General features: G+C 56.8%; 1 protein-coding gene across 1 annotated transcript in view; it reads right to left on the reverse strand.

Moving 5' to 3' along the window:
* Positions 1–3,150: 3,150 nt before the first annotated feature.
* The window catches only part of LOC311165965 (spectrin beta chain, non-erythrocytic 4-like), a gene marked incomplete at both ends in the record, with an annotated part of 32,056 nt that continues 10,485 nt past the window's right edge, over positions 3,151–24,721 (reverse strand). The window contains 12 exon segments of the mRNA XM_084227458.1: positions 3,151–3,297; positions 5,911–5,953; positions 8,203–8,376; positions 13,420–13,703; positions 14,398–14,467; positions 14,563–14,969; positions 15,829–16,025; positions 18,349–18,433; positions 18,514–18,652; positions 19,347–19,969; positions 21,396–21,600; positions 21,693–21,823. Coding sequence (XP_084083584.1) covers positions 3,151–3,297; positions 5,911–5,953; positions 8,203–8,376; positions 13,420–13,703; positions 14,398–14,467; positions 14,563–14,969; positions 15,829–16,025; positions 18,349–18,433; positions 18,514–18,652; positions 19,347–19,969; positions 21,396–21,600; positions 21,693–21,823 — 2,505 coding nt within the window.

The raw sequence follows: 24,721 nt of genomic DNA on the forward strand, positions 1-24,721 counted from the left end.
ACCATGGGAAGATGCCAGCAGCTCACACACCAGGGAGCAGACAAAGAACTTAACCTCAAATCTTACTTTAAAAGGTTTTTGACCAATCACACAAAGCAAAAGCACATTGACAGTGGTTCTATCCAAGCACTCTAAGCACACGGTACCTTCGGTTAAAACTGGCTTATTTCAAATACAATCCTGCTTGTAAGCCTTAATGCACTGAGCTTAAAACTTGCTTAAAACTGGCTTATTTCAAATACAATCCTGCTTGTAAGCCTTAATGCACTGAGCTTAAAACTTGCTTAAAACTGGCTTATTTCAAATACAATCCTGCTTGTAAGTCTTAATGCACTGAGCTTAAAACTTGCTTAAAACTGGCTTATTTCAAATATAATCCTGCTTGTAAGCCTTAATGCACTGAGCTTAAAACTTGCTTAAAACTTGCTTATTTCAAATACAATCCTGCTTGTAAGCCTTAATGCACTGAGCTTAAAACTTGCTTAAAACTGGCTTATTTCAAATACAATCCTGCTTGTAAGCCTTAATGCACTGAGTTTAAAACTTGCTTTAAACTTGCTTATTTCAAATACAATCCTGCTTGTAAGCCTTAATGCACTGAGCTTAAAACTTGCTTAAAACTGGCTTATTTCAAATATAATCCTGCTTGTAAGCCTTAATGCACTGAGCTTAAAACTTGCTTAAAACTGGCTCATTTCAAATACAATCCTGCTTGTAAGCCTTAATGCACTCAGCTCCACTATTAACCTTGGAACTTGCTATCAATTTGCTAGATTTACTTTTCTGCAGGTCAGGGAGTTATTCTAGATGAGCATTAATGCACAGACCACTGCTCTATTTCTCTTTACATTCTACTTCTTATATAATTTTCCTGCTGAGCAATCTTATGGCTGCTGCATAGCTCTAATCACAGTTCTACTGTCTCTGAGGCTTTTCTTTTGCAGCTTTCCCAAAACTTTCTGATTTTAAGCATTCCCAGAGGCACTGACTTCCTCCTCACCTGCCTCAGTGTCCCGGGACATCTTCCTCTTCCTCGCAGCCTCACAGGGGTTGGTAATGGAAATCCTGGTTTGGGGAAAACAAGGGATGAGCACGCTGAGTTTGAAGGTCCCTCTGCCCGAGCCCATCTGTACAAGTCCCCAGACATCTGGGCTCTATGAGAACCTCCCAAACACCAAGATTCAGCCCTAAAAAAGCCTCCCAGGAGTTCCCTGTCCCTGGTCCCTCCACTTTGGTTTTCAGGGGTTCCCCCCTGTCCCAGCTGCTGGGGGTCACCCTTGGATTGGGGGTCCCCCTTCTCCTCGGTGCCCGCCCTGCCCAGGCTGCTGGCAGTCCCAGCAATCCCAAAAGCTCCCCCCTCTTGGCTCTCCCCATCTCGGGATGCCGGGGCTGTTCGGGCTCCCGGGCTCCCTTCTCCCCTCATTCTCTGCTCGGGGCTGCAGCGGCTCCAAGGAGTCCCCCCTGCCCCTCTCCGGGCTCCTCAGGCTCCCGCCCATGGCGGCGCTCCCCCCTCTCTGCGCTCCCCACTTTGGGCTCCCGGGGGACACAGGGCTCTGCTCCTCCAGGCTGCCTCTGCCGCCAGCCGCCACCGGCACCCCCCGATGTCCCCCCGAGGGGCCTTTTCCGCTCAGCCTCGGGCTGCTTCATTCTCCGAACATCCCCACAAAAACCCAACCCAGGCACCGCCCGGGATATCCGGGCCGAGCTCCCCCTCCCCGCTCACCTGCGCGATGGGGGGGGCGATGATCCCACAGGTGGGGGCTGCCAATTCAGGCCGGGCTGGAGCGCGTGGTTCCGTCTGCTCAGCCTGGATCCGCCTTTGGCCCTCCTCTTCCTCTTCCTCTTCCTCTTCATCCCGCTCCTCCTCTGTCTTATCCCCACCTCCTCCTCTGTCTTATCCCCACCTCCTCCTCTGTCTTATCCCCACCTCCTTCTCCTCTTCCATCCCTCCCCTTCCATCCCTTCTCCTCCTCCTCCTCTCTCTTATCTCCGCCTCCTTCTCTCTTTCCATCCCCCCTCCTCCTCCTCCTCGCCCTTCTCCTCCTCCTCCCCGCCCACACCTTCTCCTCCTCCATCCCTCCCTTTCTCTCCCTCCTCCTCCTCTCTTTCCCCAACTCATTCTCTTTCCTCCCTCCTCCTCTTCAATCCCTCCTCAGAAAAAGGGATGGAACCCCGAAAACCCCCCCAGGACTCCCCAAAACCCTGAAGGATTCCCCCAAAATCCCTCCAGGACATCCTAACTCCCCCTCAGGATGACCCCAAACTCCCCCAGGACTCCCCAAAATCCTCCCAGGACATCCCAACTCCCCCCCAGGAAGCCCCAAACCCCTCCTGGTGTCCTTGAAACCCCCCCAGGGCTCCCCAAAATCCCTCCAGGATATTCCAACTCCCCCTCAGGAAGCCCCAAACTCCCCCAGGACTCCCCAAAATCCCCCCAGGACATCCCAACTCCCCCTCAGGATGACCCCAAGCCCCCCCAGGACTCCCCAAAATCCCCCCAGGACATCCCAACTCCCCCTCAGGAAGCCCCAAACTCCCCCAGGACTCCCCAAAATCCCCCCAGGACATCCCAACTCCCCCTCAGGAAGCCCCAAACTCCCCCAGGGCTCCCCAAAATCCCCCCAGGACATCCCAACTCCCCCTCAGGAAGCCCCAAACCCCTCCTGGTGTCCTCGAATCCCCCCAGGGCTCCCCAAAATCTCCATTTTTGGCCAGTTTTGGGGTGCAGCGGGTGCTTTATTACATTTGTACAACGGCGGCGCTGGGGCCCCCCCCGGCTTTCTATGGCTTGTGCTGGGGGAAAGGGGGGCCGGGACGCCAAAGTTTGGGTTTGGGGGGAGCCAGGACCCCAAAACTGACCTTTTGGGAATGGCCAGGACCCCAAACTCAGATTTTGGGGGGAGCAGGACCCCAAAGTTGATGTTTTGGGGGCGGCCAGGACCCCAAAACCGAGGTTCGGGGGTGGGGGCTGGGACCCCCAAATTAGAGTTTGGGGAGGCCTGGACCCCAAAATCGGGGCTCGGGGACCCCAAACCCAGGGCTTGTGGGGGGGGTGACGGGACCCCAAACTTCAGGGTTTTCTGGGGGGCCGGGACCCCAAAATGTGGGATTTTTGGGGGGGCCGGGACCCCAAAGTGGGGGTTGTGGGGGTCATTTCCGGCGGGGCCGGTCGGGGTCGCGCCGGGGGAGCCCCTCGTCGGTGGAGGAGGTGGTGAGGAGGCCCTGCTGCCAGCGGGCCAGCTCGGCGTGCTCCTGAGCGCTGGCGGCCAGCGCCCGCAGCCAGCCCTGCATCTCCTCCTGCAGGGCAGGAGCGGCGTCAGGGACCGCGGAAACGGGGTGGGGCACCCCGGAAACGGGGTCAGGGGCATCGAAAATGGGGTTAGGGACCGCGGAAATGGGGTCAGGGACACCGAAAATGGGGTCGGGCACCCCAAAAACGGGGTCAGGCACCCCGAAAATGGGGTCAGGGACACCGAAAACGGGGTCGGGCACCCCGGAATCGGGGTCAGGGACACCGAAAACGGGGTTAGGGACACCGAAATGGGGTCAGGGACATCGAAAATGGGGTCGGGCACCCCGGAAACGGGGTCAGGGACACTGAAAATGGGGTTAGGGACCGCGGAAATGGGGTCAGGGACACCGAAAACGGGGTCAGGGACACCGAAAACGGGGTGGGGCACCCCGAAAACGGGGTCAGGGACATCGAGAATGGGGTCAGGGACACCGAAAACGGGGTCGGGCACCCCGGAAACGGGGTCAGGGACCGCGGAAAAGGGGTCAGGGACCGCGGAAATGGGGTCAGGCACCCCGGAAACGGGGTCAGGGACATCGAAAATGGGGTTAGGGACACCAAAAACGGGGTCAGGGACCGCGGAAACGGGGTCGGGCACCCCGAAAACGGGGTCAGGGACACCGAAAACGGGGTTAGGGACCGCGGAAATGGGGTCAGGGACCGCGGAAATGGGGTCAGGGACACCGAAAACGGGGTCAGGGACACCGAAAACGGGGTTAGGGACCCCGAAAATGGGGTCAGGCACCCCGGAATCGGGGTCGGGCACCCCGAAAACGGGGTCAGGGACACCGAAAATGGGGTCAGGGACACAGAAAATGGGGTCAGGGACCGCGGAAATGGGGTCAGGGACACCGAAAACGGGGTCAGGCACCCCGGAAACGGGGTCAGGGACCGCGGAAATGGGGTCAGGGACACCGAAAATGGGGTCAGGGACCCCGGAAATGGGGTTAGGGACATCGAAAATGGGGTTAGGGACAATGAAAATGGGGTTAGGGACAATGAAAATGGGGTCAGGGACAATAAAATGGGGTCAGGGACATCAAAAATGGGGTTAGGGACATCGAAAATGGGGTGAGGGACACTGAAAATGGGGTCAGGCACCCCGGAATCGGGGTCAGGGACATCGAAAATGGGGTTAGGGACACCGAAAATGGGGTCAGGGACATCGAAAATGGGGTTAGGGACAATGAAAATGGGGTCAGGGACACCAAAAACGGGGTCAGGGACATCGAAAATGGGGTCAGGGACAATGAAAATGGGGTTAGGGACACTGAAAATGGGGTGAGGTGCACCGAGAATGGGGTCAGGCAGCCGAAAATGGGGTTAGGGACACTGAAAATGGGGTGAGGGACACCAAAATGGGGTTAGGGAGACCAAAAATGGGGTTAGGGACAATGAAAATGGGGTTAGGGACATTGAAAATGGGGTTAGGGACATTGAAAATGGGGTTAGGGACACCGAAAATGGGGTGAGGGACAATGAAAATGGGGTTAGGGACATTGAAAATGGGGTTAGGGAGACCAAAAATGGGGTTAGGGACACTGAAAATGGGGTTAAGGACCCCAAAAATGGGGTTAGGGACATCGAAAATGGGGTGAGGGACAACGAAAATGGGGTCAGGGACCCCATAAATGGGGTTAGGGACAATGAAAATGGGGTTAGGGACCCCAAAAATGGGGTGAGGGACAATGAAAATGAGCTTGGAGAGCCATCAAAATCAACATGAGATCAGAACCACCGAAACCCCCATGAGACCCCCAAAACCCCCATGAGACCCCCCAAAACCACCATGAGACCCCCCAAACCCTACAAAGACCCCCCAAAACCTCCATCAGACCCCCCCAAAACCACCATGAGACCCCCCAAAACGCCCATGAGACCCCCAAAACCCCCATGAAATCCCCCAAAACCCCCATCAGACCCCCCAAAACCACCAGAAGACCCCCGAAACCCCCCATCAGACCCCCCAAACCTTACAAAGACCCCCCAAACCCCCATCAGACCCCCCAAACCCTACAAAGACCCCCCAAAACCCCCATAAGACCCCCCAAACCCCCATCAGACCCCCCAAAATCCCCATCAGACCCCCCAAAACCCTACAAAGAACCCCCCCAAACCCTACAAAGACCCCCCCAAACCCTACAAAGACCCCCCAAACCCTACAAAGACCCCCCAAACCCTACAAAGACCCCCCCAAACCCTATAAAGACCCCCCAAACCCCCATCAGACCCCCCAAACCCTACAAAGAGCCCCCCAAACCCTACAAAGACCCCCCAAAACCCCCATCAGACCCCCCAAACCCTACAAAGACCCCCCAAAACCCCCATCAGACCCCCCAAACCCTACAAAGACCCCCCAAAACCCCCATCAGACCCCCCAAACCCTACAAAGACCCCCCAAAACCCCCATCAGACCCCCCCAAAACCCCCATCAGACTCCCCAAAACCCCCATCAGACCCCCCAAAACCCTACAAAGACCCCCCCCAAACCCTACAAAGACCCCCCAAACCCCCATCAGACCCCCCAAACCCCCATCAGACCCCCCCAAACCCTACAAAGACCCCCCCAAACCCTACAAAGACCCCCCAAAACCCCCTCAGACCCCCCAAGGCCGCACCTCGTCCTTGGCCTGCAGCAGGAACTCGCTCCCATCGCCGGTCCTACGAGACAGGGACATTGTCACCGTGTCCCCAAGGGCTTGGGGACCTCAGGGCCACAACAGGACACCCCAAAAATGACATCAGGGACCCCGAAATGACATCAGAGACCCCAAAAATGACATCAGGGACCACAAAAATGACATCAGGGACCACAAAAATGACATCAGAGACCCCAAAAATGACATCAGAGACCCCAGAAGTGCCATCAGAGACCCCAAAAATGACATCAGAGACCCCAAAATGACATCAGAGACCCCAAAAGTGACATCAGACACCCCAAAAATGACATCAGGAACCCCAAAAGTGACATCAGACACCCCAAAAGTGACATCAGGGACCCCAAAAGTGACATCAGAGACCCCAATAATGACATCAGGGACCCCAAAAGTGACATCAGGGACCCTAAAAATGACATCAGAGACCCCAAAAGTGACATCAGGGACCCCAAAAATGACATCAGAGACCCCAAAAATGACATCAGGGACCACAAAAGGGACATCAGGAACCCCAAAAGTGACATCAGGAACCCCAAAAGTGACATCAGGGACCCTAAAAATGACATCAGAGACCCCAAAAGTGACATCAGGGACCCCAAAAATGACATCAGGGACACCGAAAATGACATCAGAGACCCCAAAAGTGACATCAGGGACCCCAAAATGACATCAGGGACCCCAGAAATGACATCAGGGACCCCAAAAGTGACATCAGAGACCCTAAAAATTACATCAGAGACCCCAAAAGGGACATCAGAGACCCCAGAAATGACATCAGGGACCCCAAAAGGGACATCAGAGACCCCAAAAGTGACATCAGGAACCCCAAAAGTGACATCAGAGACCCCAAAAGTGACATCAGGGACCCCAAAAATTACATCAGAGACCCCAAAAGTGACATCAGAGACCCCAAAAATGACATCAGAGACCCCAAAAGTGACATCAGGGACCCCAAAAATTACATCAGACACCCCAAAAGTGACATCAGAGACCCCAAAAATGACATCAGAGACCCCAAAAGTGACATCAGGGACCCTGAAAGTGACATCAGAGACCCCAAAAGTGACATCAGAGACACCAAAAGTGACATCAGAGACCCCAAAAATGAAATCAGAGACCCCAAAAGTGACATCAGAGACCCCAAAAATGAAATCAGAGACCCCGAAAGTGACATCAGGGACCCCAAAAGTGCCATCAGAGACCCCAAAAGTGCCATCAAGAGACCCCAAAAGTGCCACCAGACACCCCAAAAGTGCCATCAGGGCCACCCAAATCAACAGAAGATCCCAAGAGTGACATCAGAGACCTCAAAAATGCCATCTTAGACCCCAAAAGAGCCATCAGAGACCCCAAAACCGACATCAGAGACCCCAAAAGTGACATCAGACACCCCAAAACCGACATCAGAGACCCCAAAAATGCCATCAGAGACCCCAAAAGTGACATCAGGGACCCCAAAATGACATCAGAGACCCCCAAAATTACATCAGAGACCCCAAGAGTGCCACCAGAGACCCCAAAAGTGACATCAGAGACCCCAAAATGACATCAGGGACCCCAGAAGTGACATCAGGGACCCCAAAAGTTACATCAGGGACCCCAAAAGTGACATCAGAGACCCCAAAAGTGACATCAGAGACCCTAAAAGTGACATCAGGGACCACAAAAGGGACATCGGGGACCCCAAAAGTGACATCAGAGACCCCAAAAGTGACATCAGAGACCCTAAAAGTGACATCAGGGACACCGAAAGTGACATCAGAGACCCCAAAAGTTACATCAGACACCCCAAAAGTGCCACCAGAGACTCCAAAAGTGCCACCAGACACCCCAAAAGTGCCACCAGACACCCCAAAAGTGCCATCAGACACCCCAAAAGTGCCACCAGACACCCCAAAAGTGCCATCAGACACCCCAAAAGTGCCACAAGAGACTCCAAACCGACATCAGAGACCCCAAAAGTGCCCCCAGACGCCCCCAAACCGACATCAGAGACCCTGAAAGTGCCACCAGACGCCCCAAAAGTGCCACCAGAGACCCCAAACCGACATCAGAGACCCCGAAAGTGCCACCAGAGACCCCAAAAATGACATCAGACACCCCAAAAGTGACATCAGGGACCCCAAAACCGACATCAGAGACTCCAAAACTGCCCCCAGACACCCCAAAAGTGCCACCAGACTCCCCAAAACTGCCCCCAGACACCCCAAAATTACCCAAAACACCCCAAACCCCACCGAGGCCGGGACTCACTTGAGCTTGAAGACGTTCTTCTTCTTCTTGTAGTCGCTGGCCACCTCGGCGGCGGCGCGCTGCAGGCTGAGCAGCGGCTCCCCGCCGTGCGTGGCGCCCGCCGCCGGGCCCTTGGCGTCCTTGTAGAAGCCCAGGTCGCCCTTGGCCAGCACGCAGTACAGGTTCACCCAGGACCTGCTCCGAGGGGAGGGCGGGGGGAACCCCAAATTTGGGGGGGTCGGTCGGTGGAACCCCAAATTTGGGGGGGCCGGTCGGTGGAATCGCAAATTTTGGGGGGTCAGTCGGTGGAACCCCAAATTTGGGGGGTCGGTCGGTGGAACCCCAAATTTGGGGGGTCGGTCGGTGGAACCCCAAATTTGGGGGGGTTGGTCGGTGGAATCGCAAATTTTGGTCAATCCCCTTCATTGAGGAGTCAAATTCGTGGTGGAACCCCAAATTTTGGTGGGTTGGTTGGTGGAACCCCAAATTTCGGTCAATCCCCTTCATTGAGGAGTCAAACTCGTGGTGGAACCCCAAATTTTGGTCAATCCCCTTCATTGGGGAGCCAAACTCATGGTGGAACCCCAAATTTTGGTCAATTCCCCTTCATTGGGGAGCCAAACTCATGGTGCAACCCCAAATTTTGGTGGGTTGGTTGATGATCGTTCCTGTCTTTGGTGAACTCCCAAATTTTGGTCAATTCCCTTCATTGGGGAGCCAAACTCGTGGTGGAACCCCAAATTTTGGTGGGTGCTCTGCACTGATGGACCCCAAACCCTTGGAGAAACCCCAACCCCTGGTGGAACCCCAAATTTTGGTGGGCTCCCAGATTTTGGTGGGTTGGTCGGTGCAGGCTGAGCAGCGGCTCCCCGCCGTGCGTGGCGCCCGCCGCCGGGCCCTTGGCGTCCTTGTAGAAGCCCAGGTAGCCCTTGGCCAGCACGCAGTACAGGTTCACCCAGGACCTGCTCCGAGGGGAGGGCGGGGGGAACCCCAAATTTGGGGGGGTTGGTCGGTGGAACCCCAAATTTGGGGGGGTTGGTCGGTGGAACCCCAAATTTTGGGGGGTTGGTCGGTGGAATCGCAAATTTGGGGGGTCGGTCGGTGGAATCACAAATTTTGGTCAATTCCCCTTCATTGGGGAGCCAAACTCGTGGTGGAACCCCAAATTTTGGTCAATCCCCTTCACTGGGGAGCCAAACTCATGGTGGAACCCCAAATTTTGGTCAATCCCCTTCATTGGGGACCCCCAGCTCGTGGTGGAACCCCAAATTTTGGTGGATTGGTTGATGACCGTTCCTGTCTTTGGTGAGCTCCCAAATTTTGGTCAATTCCCCTTCCCTGGGGAGCCAAACTCGTGGTGGAACCCCAAATTTTGGTGGGTTCTCTGCACTGATGGACACCAAACCCTTGGAGAAACCCCAACCCTTGGTGGAACCCCAACCCTTGGTGGAACCCCAAATTTTGGTGGGTTAGTCGGTGAAATCGCAAATTTTGGTCAATTCCCCTTCATTGGGGAGCCAAACTCGTGGTGGAACCCCAAATTTTGGTGGGTGCTCTGCACTGATGGACCCCAAACCCTTGGTGGAACCCCAACCCTTGGTGGAACCCCAAATTTTGGTGGGCTCCCAGATTTTGGTGGGTTGGTCGCTGCAGGCTGAGCAGCGGCTCCCCGCCGTGCGTGGCGCCCGCCGCCGGGCCCTTGGCGTCCTTGTAGAAGCCCAGGTCGCCCTTGGCCAGCACGCAGTACAGGTTCACCCAGGACCTGCTCCGAGGGGAGGGCGGGGGGAACCCCAAATTTGGGGGGGTCGGTCGGTGGAACCCCAAATTTTGGGGGTCGGTCGGTGGAATCCCAAATTTTGGGGGTTGGTCGGTGGAATCGCAAATTTTGGTGGGTTGGTTGGTGAGCTCCCAAATTTTGGTGGGTTGGTCGGTGGAACCCCAAATTTTGGTGGGTTGGTCGGTGGAACCTTAAATTTTGGGGGGTTGGTTGGTGGAATTGCAAATTTTGGTCAATCACCTTCCCTGGGGAGCCAAACTCGTGGTGGAACCCCAAATTTTGGTGGGTTGGTTGGTGGAACCCCAAATTTGGGGGGATCGGTCGGTGGAACCCCAAATTTGCGGGGGGTTGGTCGGTGGAATCGCAAATTTTGGTCAATCCCCTTCATTGGGGAGCCAAATTCGTGGTGGAACCCCAAATTTTGGTGGGTGCTCTGCACTGATGGACCCCAAACCCTTGGTGGAACCCCAACCCTTGGTGGAACCCCAACCCTTGGTGGAACCCCAAATTTTGGTGAACTCCCAGATTTTGGTGGGTTGGTTGATGATCGTTCCTGTCTTTGGTGAACTCCCAAATTTTGGTCAATCCCCTTCTCTGGGGAGCCAAACTCGTGGTGGAACCCCAAATTTTGGTGGGTTCTCTGCACTGATGGACACCAAACCCTTGGAGAAACCCCAACCCTTGGTGGAACCCCATCCCTTGGTGGAACCCCAAATTTTGGTCAATCCCCTTCATTGGAGAGTCAAACTCGTGGTGGAACCCCAAATTTTGGGGGGTTGGTCGGTGGAATCGCAAATTTTGGTCAATCCCCTTCATTGGGGAGCCAAACTTGTGGTGGAACCCCAAATTTTGGTCAATCCCCTTCATTGGGGACCAAACTCGTGGTGGAACCCCAAATTTTGGTGGGTTCTCTGCACTGATGGACCCCAAACCCTTGGTGGAACCCCATCCCTTGGTGGAACCCCAAATTTTGGCGGGCTCCCAGATTTTGGTGGGTTGGTCGGTGCAGGCTGAGCAGCGGCTCCCCGCCGTGCGTGGCGCCCGCCGCCGGCCCCTTGGCGTCCTTGTAGAAGCCCAGGTCGCCCTTGGCCAGCACGCAGTACAGGTTCACCCAGGACCTGCTCCGAGGGGAGGGCGGGGGGAACCCCAAATTTGGGGGGTCGGTCGGTGGAACCCCAAATTTGGGGGGGTCGGTCAGTGGAACCCCAAATTTGGGGGGGTTGGTTGGTGGAATCGCAAATTTGGGGGGGTCGGTCGGTGGAATCGCAAATTTTGGGGGTTCGTTGGTGGAATCATAAATTTTGTTCAATTCCCCTTCATTGGGGAGCCAAACTCATGGTGGAACCCCAAATTTTGGTGGGTGCTCTGCACTGATGGACACCAAACCCTTGGAGAAACCCCAACTCTTGATGAACCCCAACTCTTGATGGAACCCCAACCCTTGGTGGAACCCCAAATTTTGGTGGGTTGGTTGGTGGAATCACAAATTTTGGTCAATCCCCTTCCCTTGGGAGCCAAACTCGTGGTGGAACCCCAAATTTTGGTCAATCCCCTTCATTGGGGAGACCCAGCTCGTGGTGGAACCCCAAATTTTGGTGGGTTGGTCGGTGGAACCCCAAATTTTGGTGGGTTGGTTGATGATCGTTCCTGTCTTTGGTGAACTCCCAAATTTTAGTCAATCCCCTTCATTGGGGAGCCAAACTCATGGTGGAACCCCAAATTTTGGTGGGTCCTCTGCACTGATGGACCCCAAACCCTTGGTGGAACCCCATCCCTTGGTGGAACCCCAAATTTTGGTGGGCTCCCAGATTTTGGTGGGTTGGTTGGTGCAGGCTGAGCAGCGGCTCCCCGCCGTGCGTGGCGCCCGCCGCCGGGCCCTTGGCGTCCTTGTAGAAGCCCAGGTCGCCCTTGGCCAGCACGCAGTACAGGTTCACCCAGGACCTGCTCCGAGGGGAGGGCGGGGGGAACCCCAAATTTGGGGGGGTCGGTCGGTGGAATCGCAAATTTGGGGGGGTCGGTCGGTGGAATCCCAAATTTTGGTGGGTTGTTCCGTGGAATCGCAAATTTTGGGGGGTTGGTCAATGGAATCGCAAATTTCGGTCAATCCCCTTTATTGGGGAGTCAAACTCGTGGTGGAACCCCAAATTTTGGTCAATCCCCTTCATTGGGGACCCCCAGCTCGTGGTGGAACCCTAAATTCTGGTGGGTGCTCTGAAGTGATGGACACCAAACCCTTGGAGAAACCCCAACCCTTGCAGAATCCCAACCCTTGGACAACCCCAACTCTTGATGAACCCCAACTCTTGATGACCCCCAACTCTTGGACAACCCCCAACTCTTGATGACCCCCAACTCTTGTTGAACCCCCAACTCTTGATGAACCCCCAACTCTTGATGAACCCCAACCCTTGGAGAACCCTCAACTCTAGATGAACCCCGACCCTTGGAGAACCCCAACTCTTGGCAAACCCCCAACCCTTGATGAACCCCAACTCTTGATGACCCCCACCCCTTGGCAAACCCCCAACTCTTGATGAACCCCAACCCTTGGAGCACCCCCAACTCTTGATGAGCCCCAACTCTTGATGAACCCCAACTCTTGATGACCCCCAACTCTTGGACAACCCCAACTCTTGATGAACCCCAAATCCTGATGAACCCCAACTCTTGATGACCCCCAACTCTTGATGAACCCCAACTCTTGATGAACCCCCAATCCTTGGACAACCCCAACCCTTGGAGCACCCTCAACTCTTGATGAACCCCAACTCTTGATGAACCCCAATCCTTGGACAACCCCAACTCTTGACGACCCCCACCCCTTGGACAACCCTCAACTCTTGAAGACCCCCAACTCTTGATGAACCCCCAACCCTTGATGACCCCCAACCCTTGGAGCACCCTCAACTCTTGATGACCCCCAACCCTTGGACAACCCTCAACCTTTGATGACCCCCAACTCTTGATGACCCCCAACTCTTGATGACCCCCAACCCTTGGAGCACCCTCCACTCTTGATGACCCCCAACTCTTGAAGACCCCCAACTCTTGAAGACCCCCAACTCTTGTTGACCCCCACCCCTTGGACAACCCTCAACTCTTGATGACCCCCAACTCTTGAAGACCCTCAACTCTTGAAGACCCCCAACTCTTGATGACCCCCAAGTCTTGATGACCCCCTACCCTTGGAGCACCCTCCACTCTTGATGACCCCCAACTCTTGATGAACCCCCAACTCTTGCTGAACCCCAACCCTTGGAGCACCCTCAACTCTTGATGACCCCCAACTCTTGCTGAACCCCAACCCTTGTTGACCCCCAACTCTTGAAGACCCCCAACTCTTGTTGACCCCCACCCCTTGGACAACCCCCAACTCTTGTTGACCCCCAACTCTTGATGACCCCCAACTCTTGTTGACCCCCAACTCTTGTTGACCCCCACCCCTTGGCGCACCCCCAGACCTGTTGGACGCCTTCTTGCCGGCGCCGTCGAGCTCGTGCTTGCGCAGCAGGAAGCCCTCGTGCGCCACGGTGTGCGCGGGCGGCGGCGGCGGCGGCGCGCTGCCCTGCGCCGGCGCCGAGCGCGAGCGCCGCGGCTCCCCCGGGCCCTGCGCCGAGTCCCGGGGACGCGGACGGCGCCGCGGCTTCGGCCGGTCCCGCGCCCGGGGACGATCCGGCCGCGGCGTCCTCTCCGGAAGGGCCTCGGGGCCAGCGGGGAGACGGGCGGGGGAGTCACGGTCACGGGGCTGGGGACAGCAGGGGACAGTGAGGGGACAGTGAGGGGAGATCCAGGGGACAGTGAGGGGACACTTGGGGAACTCCAGGGGACAGCAGGGGACAGTGAGGGGAGATCCAGGGGACAGCTGGGGACAGTGAGGGGACAGAGAGGGGAGATCCAGGGGACAGTGAGGGGACATTGAGGGGAGATCCTGGGGGACATTGAGGGGACAGCAAGGGACAGTGAGGGGACACTCGGGGAGATCTAGGGGACAGCAGGGGACAGTGTGGGGACAGTGAGGGGAGATCCAGGGGACAGTGAGGGGACAGCAGGGGACAGTGAGGGGAGATCCAGGGGACAGCAGGGGACAGTGAGGGGACACTTGGGGAGATCCAGGGGACAGTGAGGGGACAGTGAGGGGACACTGGGGGATCTGTGAGATCTCCAGTAGGACATGGAGGAGACCCTGAGGGGACACTGGGGGATCTTCAGGGGGACACTAAGGGGACAATGAGGGATCTCCAGTGGGACACTAAGGGGACATCCAGGGGGACATGGAGGGGACACTGGGGGATGTCCAGGGGGACATGGAGGGGACACTGAAGGGACATCCAGGGGGACATGGAGGGGACACTGAGGGGACTCCAAAGGGACACAAAGAGGAATCCTTGGGGCCACCAAGGGGCCACCAAAGGGTCCCCAAGGTGCCATCAAGGACTCACCGAAGCCGGCACGGGGCCACCCGCCTCCTTCTCCTGCAGCTGCTCCACGATGTCGGCCAGGGTGGCTTTGCTGCTGGAGGACATTTGGAGACCACGGTGGCATCACCTCAGCCCCGTCCCCTCCCCGCCGTCCCCGCGGCGTCCCCGCGCCGTCCCCGCGCTCACCCGCCGCCCTTCCCGTCGTGCCGCGGCGGCTCCGGCTCGCTGGACTCCTGCCGCTCCAGCCGGCGCTCCCGGCGCTCCCGGCGCCGCTCCGGCCGCGCCTCGCCGGGCTCCTCGGCCTTGGCGGCCGCCGGGGGCTCGGTGGCCGCGGTGGCCGCGGTGACGGCGGTGACGGTGGTGGCGGCGGTGGCGGTGGCCGGGGGCGGCTCGGCGGGCGCTCCGTCGGCGGGCGGCGGCTGGACGCGGTCGAGCTTGGGCTGGAGGCGCTCCGGCCGCAGCTCGTGCCGGACGTAGGCGACGCGCGGCTCCGGCCGGCGAGGGTCGGCCGCGCCCGGGGGCTCCCCCAAAAACTTGCGGGTCAGGAGCGGCGTCGGCGGCTGCTTGTTCTGCTCGGCCTTGAGCTTCTCGATCTGCGCCGCGGCGTGGGGTGGGGATGGAGGTGGGGTGGGGTGGGGATGATGGAGATGGGGATGAGATGGGGATGGGGATGGGGATGGGGATGAGATGGGGATGAGATGGGGATGAGGATGAGATGGAGATGGGAATGGGGATGGGGATGAGATGGAGATGGGGATGGGGATGAGATGGAGATGGGGATGGGGATGGAGATGGGGATGGGGATGAGATGGGGATGATGGAGATGGGGATGAGATGAGATGGAGATGATGGAGATGGGGATGGGGATGGGGATGGGGATGGGGATGGGGATGAGATGGAGATGGAGACAGGATAGAGATGATGGAGATGGGGATGGAGAAGGAGACAGAGATAGAATAGAGGTGATGGAGATGATGAAGATGGAGATGAGATGGAGATGAGGATGGGGATGAGATGGAAGTTATGGAGATGATGGAGATGGCAATGGAGATGAAAGATGGGATGGAGATTATGGAGATGGGACGGAGATGGAAATGATGGAAATGACGGAAATGAAGATGGAGATGAAGATGGAGATGAGACAGAGATTGGGATGAGATGGAGATGGAGATGAGGATGAGATGGAGATGAGATGGAGATGGGGATGGAGATGAGATGGAGATGATGGAGATGGAGACAGAAATGATGTCGATGGAGATGATGGACATGAGATGGGGACAGGACAGGGATGAAGATGAAGATGAAGATGAAGATGAAGAGGACAAAACCAGTGACAGAAACAGCGACAGAGATGAGAAGGGGGTGAAGTCCACGGTGGGATGGTGAGACGGCTCTGCAGAGCCCACAGCCGCCCCCACCCCGCGCAGGGCCCGGCCCCGGCGCCGGCCGTACCGTGGTGAGGCGCCGCAGGGAGCTGAACCTCTCCTCCCAGGCGGCCGCCGCCTTGCGGAAGGCCTCGTGCCGCCGGATCAGCTGCTCCACCTCGTCCACGCTGCTGCCCAGCTCCTGGCTCTTCAGCAGCGGCTCCTGGGCCGTCAGCCAGGCGTCGGCCACCACGGCCTCCTGCGCGAACTGGTGCACCTCGCGCACTGCCGGCACAGCCGGGGCCGCCGTCAGCGCCGCGGGGACGGCGCCGGGGCTGGGGGCGCCCAGCAGCTGGGGGCCCTCCTGATCTGGGGTCACCCACAGTCTGGTGTCCCCCATCACTTGGTGATCCCCATCATTTGGTGTTTCCCGGAATTTGGTGTTCTTTGTAATTTGGTGTTCCTCGTAATTTGGTGTTCCTCGTAATTTGGTGTTCCTCGTAATTTGGTGTTCCCCAGAATTTGGTGTTTCCCAGAATTTGGTGTTCCTGATAATTTGGTGTTCTTCATAATTTGGTGTTCTTCATAATTTGCTGTTCCTCAAATTTTGGTGTTCCCCATCATTTGGTGTTCCCCATCATTTGGTGTTTCCCATCATTTGGTGTTCCCCAAAATTTGGTGTTCCCCATCGTTTGGTGTTTCTCATAATTTGGTGTTCCCCATAATTTGCTGTTCCTCATATTTTGGTGTTCCACATCATTTGGTGTTCCTCAGAATTTGGTGTTCCCCGGAATTTCGTGCTCCCCATAATTTGGTGTTCCCCAGAATTTTGTGCTTCCCATCATTTGCTTTTCCTCATAATTTGGTGTTATTCATAATTCGCTGTTCTTCATAATTTGGTGTTCCCCATCATTTGGTGTTCCTCAGAATTTGGTGTTCTTCATAATTTTGTATCCTTCATAATTTAGTGTTCCCCATAATTTGCTGTTTTTCATATTTTGATGTTGCCCATCGTTTGCTGTTCCTCAGAATTTGGTGTTTCCCATCATTTGGTGTTCTTCATTATTTGGTGTTTCTTAGAATTTGGTGTTTCCCATAATTTGGTGTTTCCCATAATTTGGTGTTCCCCATAATTTGGTGTTCCCCATCGTTTGGTGTTTCTCATAATTTGGTGTTCCCCATAATTTCGTGTTTCCCATAATTTGGTGTTCCCCATCATTTGGTGTTCCTCAGAATTTGGTGTTCTTCGTAATTTGGTGTTCCTTAGAATTTGGTGTTTCCCGGAATTTCGTGTTCCTGATAATTTGGTGTTCTTCATAATTTGGTGTTATTCATATTTTGCTGTTCCTCAAATTTTGGTGTTCCCTATAATTTGGTGTTCCTCAGAATTTGGTGTTCCCCATAATTTGGTGTTCTTCATATTTTGGTGTTCCCCATCAGTTGGTGTTCCCTATAATTTGGTGTTCCTCAGAATTTAGTGTTCCCCATAATTTGGTGTTCCTCAGAATTTGGTGTTCCCCATAATTTGGTGTTCCCCATAATTTGGTGTTATTCATAATTTGCTGTTCCTCAAATTTTGGTGTTCCCCATAATTTGGTGTTCCTCAGAATTTGGTGTTCCCCATGATTTTGTATCCTTCATAATTTAGTGTTCCCCATAATTTGGTGTTATTCATAATTTGCTGTTCCTCAGAATTTGGTGTTCCCCATCGTTTGGTGTTCCCCATAATTTGGTGTTATTCATAATTTGCTGTTCCTCAGAATTTGGTGTTCCCCATCATTTGGTGTTCCCCATCATTTGGTGTTATTCATAATTTGCTGTTCCTCAGAATTTGGTGTTCCCCATCGTTTGGTGTTCCCCATAATTTGGTGTTATTCATAATTTGTTGTTCCTCATAATTTGGCGTTCCCCATCATTTGGTGTTCCCCGTAATTTGGTGTTATTCATAATTTGGTGTTCCTCAGAATTTGGTGTTCCCCATCGTTTGGTGTTTCTCATAATTTGGTGTTCCCCATAATTTGGTGTTCTTCATATTTTAGTGTTCCCCATCGTTTGGTGTTTCTCATAATTTGGTGTTCCCCATAATTTTGTATCCTTCATAATTTAGTGTTCCCCATAATTTGGTGTTCCCCAGAATTTCGTGTTTCCCAGAATTTCGTGTTCCTGATAATTTGGTGTTCCCCATAATTTCATGTTTCCCATAATTTGGTGTTATTCATAATTTGCTGTTCCTCATAATTTGGCGTTCCCCATCATTTGGTGCTCCTCAGAATTTGGCGTTCCCCATAATTTTGCATTCCTTGTAATTTTGTGTTCTTCATAATTAGTTTTGTTTTGTGCTCCTCACAATTAGTCGTTCCCTGTCGTTTGGTGCTCTTCACCATTTGGTGATCCCCAGAATTTGGTGTTCCCCATAATTTCGTGTTTCCTATCATTTGGTGTTCCCCAGAATTTGGTGCCCCCCATAACCCGGTGTCCCCCCTAACCCCGTGACTCCCACAAATTATCTCCCACCCCCCAATGCCCACCCCAACACCCGCTGTCCCCCCAAGACTCAACCCCCCCAACCCTCCTGACGTCCCCTGCTGTCCCCTGGGGTGGCACTCACTCTGCTGCAGCCACTCCCAGTGCTTGTCCCACTTCTCCGTCATCTCCTTCTTCTTCGCCAGGAGCTTCTCCATGTGGGATTTGATCTGTGGGGAGGGGGGACGTGGGTCAGGACACCCCACAAGTTCCCCCAGCCCCCTCCCCGCATTGTCCCACCCCCTGGCACCTCGTCGGCCGCGGGGCTCTTGCTGAGGATGAGGGTCTTGCCCAGCTCCAGGCAGGTGGCCACGTTCTTGGCGCGCGCCTCCATCTCCGTCTTGAGGCTCTGGTGGTCGTTCATCAGCAGCTCCACTGAGGACACGTCCCTGGGGGGGAACAGGGACAAGGGTGGGGATGGACGGGGGGCCTGGGAGGGGACATTGGCATGGGGGAGGGGTGGGGTCATCCTGATGGACCAGGATGTGGTCCTTGGGTCCATGATGGAACCCAGATCCTCAGATGGACCAGGAGTAGATCCTTGGGTCCATGGTGGACCAGGACTCAGATCCTCAGATGAACCAGGATCTGGTCCTTGGGGGGTCCATGATGGGCCAGGACGTGGTCCTTGGGTCCATGATGGAACCCAGATCCTCAGATGGACCAGGAGGTGATCCTTGGGTCCGTGGTGGAACAGGACCAACACCCTCAGATGGTCCAAGACCCAGAACCTCGTGTGACCCACCAGGACATGGACCCTCAGATGGACCAGGATCTGGTCCTTGGGTGGTCCATGGTGGGCCAGGACGTGGTCCTTGGGTCCATGGTGGAACAGGACCAACACCCTCAGATGGACCAGGATGTGATCCTTGGGTCCATGATGGAACAGGACATGATCCTTGGGTCCATGATGGAACCCAGATCCTCAGATGGACCAGGACGTGATCCTTGGGTCCATGATGGAACAGGACGTGGTCCTTGGGTGGTCCATGGTGGACCAGGACCAACACCCTCAGACGGTCCAAGACCCAGAACCTCGTGTGACCCACCCCTTGCCCACCACCCCTTGCCCACCAGCCCTACCTGGGCTTCTCCCCGGCGCCCATCTGGTGGAGCACGCCGTCCATCCAGGCCAGCAGGTCCCTGACGGCGCCCACGAAGCGGATCTTGTCGGCCACGCTGGCCACGTGCAGCCGGCACTCCTCGCACGCCGCCAGCAGCTCCTTCCAGGCCCGCAGCACCTCCTGCTCGCGCCCGGCGATGGCCTCGGCGTTGTCCCCGGCGTAGAGCGTCCTCAGCTGCGCCGCGCCCTCCTGCAGCTGCCTCACCTGCGTCACCAGCACCTCCACGTCGTGCTCGAAGGCGCCCAGCGCCCTCTGCAAGGCGCCGGCCGAGCTCCTGCCCTCGCGCGCCGCCAGCTCGGGCAGCCGCTGCCGCTTCTCCTCGATCTGCCCCAGGACCTCCTTGCAGTCGTTGAAGAACTTGTGCAGCTCGTGGGACGCCGCCAGCATCTGGGCCCGGGTCTCCATCAGCTCCAGGAGGTCGGCCCAGGCCTCGTTGACGCCGTCCTTCCACTCGGCGATGGTGGCGGCGTCGGTGTGGCCGTAGTCGATGAGCTCGTCCACCATCTGGTTGACGGCGGCGATGCGCTCCTGGCCCACGCTGCCCGTCTCGCTGGCGAACTCCAGAAACTTCTCCTGCAGCAGCTGCCGGGGTGTGGGGAGGGGGTGGGGCAGGGGTCAGGGGTGGGAAGGGATTGGGACCACCAGGGTGGGGTGGGGATGGTGGCAGGACCCCCAGATAGGGGATGGAGGGGGTGGCCAGGGCCACCGGGGCAGGATGCCACCGCCAGGAAGGTGCCAGGATGGTGCCAGGACCACCAGGATGGTGCCAGGACCCCCGGATAGGGGATGGAGGGGGGGAACAGGGCCACCGGGGCAGGATGACACCACCAGGAAGGTGCCAGGATGGTGCCAGGACCACCAGGAAGGTGCCAGGACCACCAGGATGGTGGCAGGACCACCAGAAAGGTGCCAGGACCACCAGGATGGTGGCAGGACCACCAGAAAGGTGGAAGGACCCCCGGGATGGTGCCAGAACCCCCAGCCAGAGGACAGAGGAGATGGTCAGGACCTCCAGGAAGGTGCCAGGACCACCAGGATGGTGCCAGGACCTCCAGGATGGTGCCAGGACCCCCAGCCAGGGGACAGAGGAGATGGCCAGGACCTCCAGGAAGGTGCCAGGACCACCGGGATGGTGCCAGGACCACCACGAGTCCACCAGGACCTCCAGGAAGGTGCCAGGACCTCCAGGAAGGTGCCAGGACCACCGGGATGGTGCCAGGACCACCGGGATGGTGCCAGGACCACCAGACAGGGGATGGAGGGAGTGACCAGGGCCACCAGGGCAGGATGCCACCACCAGGATGGTGCCAGCACCACCAGAAAGGTGGAAGGACCACCGGGATTGTGCCAGGACCACCAGGATGGTGCCAGGATGGTGCCAGGATGGTGCCAGGACCACCAGGATGGTGGCAGGACCACCAGGATGGTGGCAGGACTACCAGGATGGTGCCAGGACCCTCAGCCAGGGGACAGAGGAGATGGCCAGGACCTCCAGGAAGGTGCCAAGACCCCCACCCAGGGGACAGAAGTGATACCCAGGACCACCAGGATGGTTCCAGGACCACCAGGATGGTGTCAGGACCACCAGGAAGGTGCCAGGACCCCCAGCCAGGGGACAGAAGTGATACCCAGGACCACCAGGATGGTGCCAGGACCACCAGGAAGGTGCCAGGACCCCCAGCCAGGGGGCAGAGGAGATGGTCAGGACCTCCAGGAAGGTGCCAGGACCTCTAGGAAGGTGCCAGGACCACCAGGAAGGTGCCAGGACCACCAGGAAGGTGCCAGGACCTCCAGGATGGTGCCAGGACCTCCAGGATGGTGCCAGGACCACCAGGAATCCGCCAGGACCACCAGGAGTCCGCCAGGACCCCTGTCAGAGCTCAGGAACCCTCCCGACGAGCACCACCAGTCACAACCTCCCCCACCAACCAACATCTCCACCCGCCTCACCCACGGCCCCAAATCCACCCCACCCCACCCCAAATCCACCCCACCCTCCCGTCCTCACCGTGACGTGCTCGAAGTCCTGCCCCAGCTCGGGCGAGCCGGCCACCACCTCCTTCTCGGCGATCCAGTGCTCCAGCTCGTCCACCTCGCGGTTGAGCTGGTAGAGCCAGTACTGCTGCTCCAGCTTGACCTTGCGCTCCTCCACCAGGTCCTTCAGAGACACGTACAGCCGGTCAACCTGCGACTGCCGCCTGCTGACCTGTTCGCTGGGCAAGGACAGCACGGCGCCCGTCAGCCCCGGCGGCGCCCGGCGGGCCGGGGGGCCGGGGGGCCGGGGGGGCCCGGGGGGCGGGCGGACCTCTGGGGGTGGCCGAGCTCCAGGAGCGCGCGGCACTGGCGGGAGAGCTGGGCGATGGTCTCCTCGTAGTTGTCGATGGTTTGCTCGGTGAGGAGGTGTTTCTTGAGGAGCTGGAGGGTGCTCTGCTCGTCCTGCCGTGGGGGGGAGAGGGGGTTGGGGGGGGGGGGTGGTGGAGGTGGTGACCTGGCTCAAGCAGGGTGGTCAATCCAACCAACCAACCAACCAACCAACCAACCCGATCAGGGCAGTCAACCCAACCAACCAACCCAACCAACCCAGCTCAACCAGGGCAGTGAACCCAACCAACCAACCCAGCTCAACCCAACCAACCAACCCAGCTAAACCAGGGCAGTCAATCCAACCAACCAACCCAGCTCAACCCAACCAACCAACCCAACCCAACTCAACCAGGGCAGTCAACCCAACCAACCAACCCAACCAACCCAACCAACCAACCCAACCCAGCTCAACCAGGGCAGTGAATCCAAGCAACCAACCAACCAACCAACCCAACCAGGGCAGTGAACCCAACCAACCAACCCAACCAACCAACCAACAGAACCAACCCAGCTCAACCAGGGCAGTGAACCCAACCAACCAACCAACCCAGCTCAACCAGGGCAGTCAACCCAACCAACCAACCCAACCAACCCAGCTCAACCAGGGCAGTGAACCCAACCAACCAACCCAACCAACCAACCAACAGAACCAACCCAACTCAACCAGGGTAGTCAACCCAACCAACCAACCCAACCAACCCAGCTAAACCCAACTCTACCAACCAACCAACCCAGCTCAACCAGGGCAGTGAACCCAACCAACCAACCCAACTCAACCCAACCCAACCCAACCAACCCAACCCAGCTCAACCAGGCAGTGAACCCAACCAACCAACCCAGCTCAACCCAACCAACCAACCCAACCAACCCAGCTCAACCAGGGCAGTCAATCCAAGCAACCAACCCAACCAACCCAACCCAACTCAACCAGGACAGTCAATCCAACCAACCAACCCAACCCAACCAACCCAGCTAAACCAGGGCAGTGAACCCAACCAACCAACCCAACAGAGCCAGTTAAACACAACTGAACCAACCAACCCAGCTCAACCAGGGCAGTGAACCCAACCAACCAACCCAACCAACCCAGCTAAATCCAACTCTACCAACCAACCCAGCTCAACCAGGGCAGTCAATCCAACCAACCAACCCAACTCAACCCAACCAGGGCAGTCAATCCAAACAACCAACCCAGCTCAACCAGGGCAGTCAACCCAACCAACCAACCCAACTCAACTCAACTCAACTCAACAAGGGCAGTCAACCCAACCAACCAACCCAACCAACCCAGCTCAACCAGGGCAGTGAACCCAACCAACCAACCCAACCCAACCAACCCAGCTCAAGCAGGGCAGCGAATCCAACCAACCCACCCAACCCAGCTCAACCAGGGAAGTCAACCCAACCAACCAACCCAGCTAAACCCAACTCAACCAACCAACCCAGCTCAACCAGGGCAGTGAACCCAACCAACCAACCCAACCAACCCAGCTCAACCAGGGCAGTGAACCCAACCAACCCAACCCAGCTCAAGCAGGGCAGTCAACCCAACCAACCAACCAACCCAACCAACCCAGCTCAACCAGGGCAGTCAACCCAACCAACCAACCCAACCAACCCAGCTCAACCAGGGCAGTCAATCCAACCAACCCAACCCAACTGCCCAACTCAACCCAACCAGTGCAGTCAACCCAACCAACCAACCAACCAACCCAACCCAACTCAACTCAACCAGTGCAGTCAACCCAACCAACCAACCCAACCCAACTCAACTCAACCAGGACAGTCAACCCAACCAACCAACCCAACCCAACCCAACAGGGCCAGCTAAACACAACTCAACCAACCCAACCTCATCCAACCCAACCACCCGGTTCACTCAATCAACCCAACCCAACCCATCCAATTCACCCAACCAACCCAACCCAACCACCCGGTTCACTCAATCAAACCAACCCACCCAACCCAACCAACCGGTTCACTCAATCAACCCAACCCAACCCAACCACCCCAACCCAACCTCACCCAACCCAACCACCCCAACCCAACCACCCGGTTCACTCAATCAACCCAACCCAACGCAACCCAACGCAACCTCACCCAACCCAACCACCCCAACCCAACCACCCGGTTCACTCAATCAACCCAACCCAACCCAACCCAACCCAACCTCACCCAACCCAACCACCCCAACCCAACCCCACCCAACGCAACCCAACGCAACCTCACCCAACCCAACCACCTGGTTCACTCAATCAAACCAACCCAACCCATCCAATTCACCCAACCAACCCAACCCAACCAACTAGTTCACTCAATCAACCCAACCCAACCCAACCCAACCACCTCGACCTCACCCAACCCAACCACCCCAACCCAACCCCACCCAACGCAACCCAACGCAACCTCACCCAACCCAACCACCTGGTTCACTCAATCAAACCAACCCAACCCATCCAATTCACCCAACCCAACCAACCCAACCAACCCAACCCAACCAACCGGTTCACTCAATCAACCCAACCCAACCCAACCACCCCAACCCAACCTCACCCAACCCAACCACCCCAACCCAACCACCCCAACCTCACCCCAACCCAACCACCCCAACCTCACCCAAGCAACCCAACCCAACCCAACCACCCCAACCCAACCTCACCCAACCCAACCACCCCAACCCAACCACCCCAACCCAACCTCACCCAACCCAACCACCCCAACCCAACCACCCCAACCCAACCTCACCCAACCCAACCACCCCAACCCAACCCAACGCAACCCAACCACCCCACCCCAACCCCACCCAACACAACCAACCCAACGCAACCACCCCGACCTCACCCAACCCAACCCAACCACCCCAACCCAACCCAACCCAACCACCCCAACCCAACCCAACCACCCCAACCCAACCCCCCCAACCCAACCCCACCCAACCCAACCACCCCAACCCCACCCAACACAACCAAC

This window comes from Fringilla coelebs (assembly GCF_963513975.1).
Source record: "Fringilla coelebs genome assembly, contig: SCAFFOLD_378, whole genome shotgun sequence".
In the NCBI taxonomy this organism is placed as follows: Eukaryota; Metazoa; Chordata; class Aves; order Passeriformes; family Fringillidae; genus Fringilla; species Fringilla coelebs.